Below are 7,401 nucleotides of genomic sequence, written 5' to 3' on the forward strand. Positions count from 1 at the left end.
ATTCCCGGACCTGGCGGCAAATTTGGGTTGAGTTTGATGTTGATTCTCGTCCTTGCTCCGAGGGTTTTTCTTTGGGTCCTCTGGTTTTCCTCCCTCCGCAAACACCAACATTCCAAACTCCAATTCGATTTGGAGTCCAGTGTTTAAAACATGAGTCACAGGCTCGGAAGATCAGGCAACCACTTCCTACATTACCGACTTTATATAAAATGATTTTTCAATTTTTTTTTTAAACAATAGAGGAATTTTTTCGTTAACGGGAGAATTTAAGCAGTTCTGCATATCTTTGTCGAATTCTCCCATTCCCCAGGGTGTTTAGACGAGGCTTTGTAAACATGGTAAGGTCCTCTATTACTTAAATTTTTGCGTAATTTGTATGCTTTTCATCGTGTTTGTCACTGCAGAGTACTTTTGATTCCACCTAACATCGCAATAAGTAAAGAAAAGGAGCCTTCATCAAAGTTAGTAGAGGGGACTGATTAGGAAACGCAGCAAACTTCAGTCGGATAGGTTATTGCTCGATTTTATCGAGGTCACGTGACAATGATCCTGCACACATATATCCAAAATGGCGCCGTAGGCTTGTTTCGACGGTCACGTAGCGTTCAATTTTTTGGATTTTCTCCGTGATCGAGCGACATCTTACCTTAAAAATATAGCTAAAAACATTAATAAAGTCAGTGGACGTAATGCCAGGGTAAGATTGTTCAGTATTTGGCTGTGGAACGTGTAGGAGAAGTAAAGGAATTGGAATCTGGAAGCTACCGGCGCCGCGAAACGCAGAATACAAGAAGTGGCGAGAAGACTGGCTCAACGTGCTCACTAAAACTAGAGTTGTTGATGCTAACTTACGCCAACTGATAGAAAAAGACGGGGTATTTACCTGTGAGAAGCACTTTAAGCCCGAAGACATAGAGAAATGTAAGTAAACACACTGTATAGTTAGTGGGACTTAGCTTGGTAGGCTAAGCGAAGGCTCGCGACTGTATTTTGATAAGGTGTAACTATGCCTTCATTAACGACACACATGGCACTGATTTTCTACTAGTTCCACTAGAAAACCAACTAATTATCAAGAGAATAATCTTTACGTATGATGCACGATCCTCGCAGTAGAGAGCGCTATTTATGCAATAGCGAAAATCAGACCTGAAAAAAATCAGGCCTGTATGGGATTTGAACCACTGACCTCTGCGATACTAATGCAGCGCTCTGCCAATTGAGCTATCAAGCCAACTGGGAGCAGGCCGTTAAGTTGATTCGTAATAAACCGTTGATTCGTAATAGCTCAATTGGTAAAGCGCTGCACTAGTATCGCAGAGGTCAGTGGTTCGAATCCCGTACAGGCCTGATATTTTTCAGGTCAGACTTTTTTCAGGTCTGATTTTCGCTATTGCATAAATAGCGCTCTCTACTGCGAGGATCGTGCATCATACGTATCTAATACCGCAGTTCAAAATATATGAACTTCATATATTCATTGTATCAGAATAATCTTTGTTATTATATATCAACTTTATTGTTTCCTGTGCCCTCCAGTTTTCTGTATTCTTTGGACATCGATGTCTTGCTGTTCAGAATGCGATCAAGGGAAAGGCTTCAGAATGTTTTGATATTTTTTAGACGCCTTGAATTCGTTTATATGATTATAATTTCCCAAGACTTCCTAAGCTACGAATTGAATGATGAATACACATCATATATCAGTTTAGAGCTTGAACTAATGGGCTTTCTTGTCAAAACTATTAAGAAAGACCTATACCATGTGTTTTGTCGAAAAGGAATTTAAATTACTGTTTACGTGTCTTGTTTAAGGGAGTTTTTTATACTTATTTTCATTTTTATGGCTTTCTTGTTGAATTCTTTTTTGTAGGTTACATTCCACACCCCTCTTAGAGGAAGTATATTTTATTTATATTATTATTATTATTATTACTATTATTTTTGTTATTATTATTTTTATAGGAGTCCTTACTTTGTTTATTCTCTCTCTAAGTTGCTTTATCTATTAGCTGTTCAGTGCAACCTAAATGGAAATTTTTAGCCCTTGAACCAACGAGGAATATCAAACAGTTGTTGGCATTAACTACCCAAACTGCTGCACAAATGCATGATAAATAGGTTTTTAAGCAAATTATTTTATTTCTCATTGGCACAGCTTATGGCTGAGTTAAATTATTTTTTATCCTTTAATTATTTGTGGTCTTTATAGAAACAGTTTTATCGAGGCCATAAGCCTAAATTATCAATGCACCATTACGCCTTTTTACGATATTAGGGCAAAGGAACGCATAAAATATGTGACATACACCTTATTCAATGGCTTGACATATAAAACGAGCGGATATTTTGCTTATGGCTCGTATTTTCCGATCCACTTAGGGCTCGAAAAAATACTAGGAAACTCGCTAGGCATTCTCGCGCTTTATATGTTGAAGCGTGGAATAAGGTGTATTGAATTTTTATTTTATTTGTTTTGTTTTGTTTTGTTTTTTTTTTTTCAACACCATAGAGTATGCCATCTATTCACGTTCGTTCCTGGAGACGTGATCGCCTCTACCCAATGAGAACCGAAAGAAGAATCACGTGATTTGTCGTCCGTATCCACGTGACCAATCACATGATCAGTGTTAATTACATGTTTGCAACAATGCATTGCGGTCAACCGCAGAATTATCTGACGTACATCAAGAGAGGTAAGATCCAACGCAAAATTTTCGTAGAAAAGAACATCGCTGCTTCCTTTCTTTTTCGCTGTTCGATGTGACTCCAGTTGTTTTTGCCCCTCTGAAAGTGACACGTTTATGTACAAATCTGCAAGTTGAAAATTCATCAGTGAGGTGAATAAATTATGCAGTGAAACGGTACAAATATTAGCCATGAGAATTTTGAGAATAACGATAGAATTAAGCAGTGGACATTCTACGAGGCGGCTCTTCTTGTTAATTGAATCCACGTCCAACTGAAATTTTAAATTTAGGTGTTTGTGGAGGGAAGAAAACTGGAGGACCTGGGGAAAACCCTCAGAGCGAGGACAAGAACCATCAAAAAACTAAATCCAGGCTACAGCGGCAAGAGGCGGGCACTGGTACCCTCACCATCGTGCCATACCCACTCTTCAACTTACTTAGGGGTGACTTGCTATCAATGAACTAAAACTCCTTACATTGAAGTCTGGCGCTCGAACGGATCAAAAGAGACCTGTCAAGTTCAAGCCCTGTCGAAGTTTCGAACCCTGTACTTTCGAATTTTCATGCATTAGTCACAAGTTGAATATGATTCAATTTAATACTATCAAGGAATGATAAAAATTTCATACAATGTATCCTTACTCTACCACATTTTTAGTTTACATAATTGCCTTTAAAAGAAAGAGACACAAGTGGGTGCCAGGTTATATCGAATGACTAGTTTTAGAAACAAATAACGAGTAAAAAACCACTAGAGTACCTGAACAACTGACGCCACATCTATCTTGTCTTTTCCCTTCTCGTGCCTTGCAGCAGAGGTTTCTAGCCTTTACAATGTTTACCTTCAGACGATAGGATGCTTTGTCGAAAAACAGCGACACGTTCACTTCTCCGGCTGGAAAATCTGGCAATACCTGTCCAGAATTAAATAGATATAAGGAGGACGAATTTGAACTTTTGATAATACCGTTTGCACTGGCTTTTACAGATTCCCGATATATGGAAGAAAAGAGAAATTGAAAAAAAAAAAATGGAAAAAGTAGTACATCTTTGGGCGCTTTGTCACCCTAGTAATCAGCTAAAAAGCCTTATGTAGTCAAAGCGTTGTGAGATTCACAACCGACTCTAGTACCCGCAAAGGAATCTTCTGCGCGAGGTCCGTGAAAACCAGTCTTGATGTTTTAAACCATTCATACAACTCCCACGAATGACCAACAGAGATTTTGTCCTCATATCACCAATACAATATCAAGCAGGCAAGTGATGAGAATAAAGAAAAAACATCAATTGGGAGATTATAAGTTGATCCAATACTAAATTCTCTCAACTAATATTATAATAGCTGTATGGCAGACAGTAAGGAAAATTACTAATGAGACCTTGGGAGTAAAAGACTTGATGAGAAGTATCATTTATTCAATTTTCGCTGTTTCTTTTTGTCTCCCTTAACGATTTCATCGGTTGTCGTAAAAACTTTAGCCCGGAAATTAGTGCATGGGTGTCCGTTTTGAGCTACAAAGGCGTATTCCAAGCTATAGTACAACCCGAAAACCTAATTGGAAAATTAGGTTGAAATTTTCAAATATTCATTTTAGGTTATGCAGGTATTTTCCTTAAGTTACCGTGTTTATATGTAACTTGTCGCTCGTAACAAGAATTCAACCTGCTCAAGGGCTGGCTGGTTTAGAAGAATAATATATTCATAATTATTCGCTTCCGTATCTTTGAGATGCGGCAAATAATTGTAACTGCCGGTCAGAGTCAGCAAACGTGCTACTCCTGTTGATTTTATTTGATGATCAAGATCTTTTTTGTTTTACGAAGCCTTTATTTGCATCGGGAAAATCGCCTTTGGCAAGTGCCACTTGGCGACGGGATGAAAATATCACTCACATCACAAATGCAAAGAGGGGCTCTTAGCAATTACATGTTGATGTTGACTTTCTTTCTGCGATTTCCTCGCAATCATTTGTGTAAAGGTCCTTGCGTAGTCCACACTGGGTAATAATCATTTTTGTTCAGTTATTTGTAGTCGGACAAGGTATAAGTCGCCAAAATCTTGATTTTTTACTTTGTCGAGAAAAGATCGTCGAGCGATACTTTATCAAAGAAAACTTGGCCGTCTAAATTTGCCCAAAGTTTGCTCGGAAGTTCTATTTCCGGAGAAATCCGTCTCGCGTTGGACTTAGTTAAGCCTCGATAGCACTTTAAATGACACTTAGGATTTAAATTTGCGAGTTACTCTTTTTTACACATTTTCGTCGTAAATAAAACTACCTGAGCTATTTACTGAGCAAATATATGAGCTGTAGACGTGGCTTAATGCAAACAAAGTTTTGTTTTTTCGCGTATGCTATAGAATTAATTAAAAACGGTCTGACGAGCTTGCATTTAGAGAAGCTGTCTCTATGGAAAAAGAAAAGTAAGACGTCATTCCTTATCAACATAAAAAACTGCCGAAGCTTTTACATCATTTTGATTTCTTGATTCATGTCAAAATTCTATTTGAAAGAATATTCGTGTCTAAATCTCCCTTCTCCCTCCTCTCCTTAACTGAGCTTTAAGGGGCCCATATGTCTAAATGACTGCAAAGAAGTCTATTGTGCTATATTTTTCGTGTGAGAGTCATGCATTTTTATAGTGAATAATCTTGAAAGACTGATTCAAACTGTCGGTCATTCAAACTGCGACTCTCGCACGTGAAACAAAGATTTGATTTGCTGTTCTTATTTTCCCACTCTAAAATATTCCAAGCGAATCGAAATTGCGCTTATAAATTGCTTTTTTTTCTGGCACTTTGAAACAAGGAATAGCATTTGTTAAGTGCGGTAGAACTGTCTCGAAGCACAAGATTGCAAAGTGCTGTCTTTCTCTTCATAAATTCATGACTTACCACTGACTTCTTCGTTTGGTAAAGCTGGTTCCTATTTAATTTTCGCTTTCTCGGCATATTACTTGCTCAGCATAGTCAAGAGCCAAAAAACCAAACAATTATAAATAATAACACAATATAACGGCGGAGTGCCGTAAAACGAGCAAGGTACTTTCAATTCCCTTCGTAGTTGCCAAATAATTTTCCGGCTTACATTTCTGATTTTACTTTCTGGTGAACGAGCCAACTTCTTAGCATTTAAATTGTTATCGAGATGCTTTCTATTATGCAGAATTTGTATTAAAGAGATTTTTAAAAAAATTTTTTGAACAAGCGGGATAAGAAAATTTAGTCGGCTAGGTTACCTCTCCGTATCTTAAATTAGTCATATTCTTGGTCATATGGAAGAACCGTGAAATATGACGAACTCAAAACAACAACTTTTGCCTGACTTGTCAGCTGTGACGTGTTGTTCTAATCCTGCCCTGTTCTCTTTTCTTAACTACACTCACCTGGCCAACCATTACGTCCAATTCTTCATCTTCTCTTAATTTTGGTAAATAGTTGTTATTCTTCGCATCACCGCGAAACGATGAGTCGATCGATACATTCTCTGTCCTAGCTCTTGCTAAGTAAAGTCCTCTGAGAGCCTTTGCTTCACTGCGGTATTTTTGTTTTGCTTCTTTCGCCGTATCGGTCACGCCAGGTGTTAAAGACATCGGCTGAACTGCATGAACCGCCAATAGATCAGAACTCGGTGAAATGGGCAACCTTTTCTGATTTCTATGATCGCCCGTCGCTTCCATCCATTCAAACCAAGTTTCTTCATCTTCTTCGTCTTGAAATACAGACGAAGTACCTTGCTTATTTCCCATTATTCAAAGTCTCCTTCGAAAGGGTTTGTAATGTGTCTGCGTGAATGAATATGCTCGCGATATCCCTCGCTTAAGTTCAATCATTTGATTGAAATTCTTGATGTGAATAATCCCCTGCAGACGTACAACAAAGGCGAAAACTTTTGTACAAACGTGCCTGAGGTAAACAAAATCATTTGGAAGACCTCCATAAATTAAATATTCATGTTTGACTGACTTCTTTATTTTTATCCTAAGTATAATGACTTTGACAGCTCCGACGCAGAGGGAATATCATTAACATTAATCTTGGGAACATTACCATTAAATGTGCTGTTTCAGAATTTTTTTTCCCTCTTTTTAAATAAAGCATGAGAAAATCGCGAATAAAATTGTATTTTACTAGAAATCTTCTGCTGAGATGTGATTGCATAATTTTGTTTGGTTCTAAAAAGGTACAGCTGTACAAAAACAATACAGAGCGGGGATTTAATAAAGATGTTTTTTTTTTTTGCGTAATTAGAATCTTAAATTTAACAGTAAAGGGGTACAAGGCTGATAGGAAAGATTTAACCAAATGCGCATACATTTATCCAAGAGGTTTTTTTTTCACGAGGAAAAAGACTAGTGCCATTTTAAGCCTTTATTTACAACATTTGCTCAGAAGAGTTGTCCATTCTACCTTTAAAATTGATCCATCCGAATGCTTCAGGCAAATGTGTGTGTGGGACTTTCGTGGGTGTAGGATACGAAAGATGGAAAGGAAGTTACTTAGTTTTAAATGATATGATCTTTTGTTCAAATTGGAGCCACATTGAGACGGCATATGTTCAATTTTTTTCTTTCCTGAGAGAGATGACATTCGAGACAGTGTAATGTTTTCGAATTTGGCTGTCCACGTTTATACCATTTGGTTTTCTTCGCTGCACCATTTGCAACGGGTCCTTTGCGCATAATCCACTCTTTCGCCCCATATCTCGAGAGC

At 37.8% G+C, this 7,401-nt stretch overlaps 1 protein-coding gene across 1 annotated transcript; it reads right to left on the reverse strand.

Moving 5' to 3' along the window:
• Positions 1-1,496: 1,496 nt before the first annotated feature.
• On the reverse strand, positions 1,497-6,654 carry LOC111331581 (synaptotagmin-11). The gene is made up of 3 exons (XM_022936724.2): positions 6,075-6,654; positions 3,451-3,604; positions 1,497-2,814 (listed from the first exon to the last, which is right to left on the reverse strand). Exons 1-3 carry the CDS (start codon positions 6,435-6,437, stop codon positions 2,501-2,503), a joined length of 831 nt encoding a protein of 276 aa, XP_022792459.1. The 5' UTR covers positions 6,438-6,654; the 3' UTR covers positions 1,497-2,500.
• Between the last annotated feature and the right edge of the window lie 747 nt (positions 6,655-7,401).

This window comes from Stylophora pistillata, chromosome 3 (assembly GCF_964205215.1).
Source record: "Stylophora pistillata chromosome 3, jaStyPist1.2, whole genome shotgun sequence".
Classification (NCBI taxonomy): Eukaryota; Metazoa; Cnidaria; class Anthozoa; order Scleractinia; family Pocilloporidae; genus Stylophora; species Stylophora pistillata.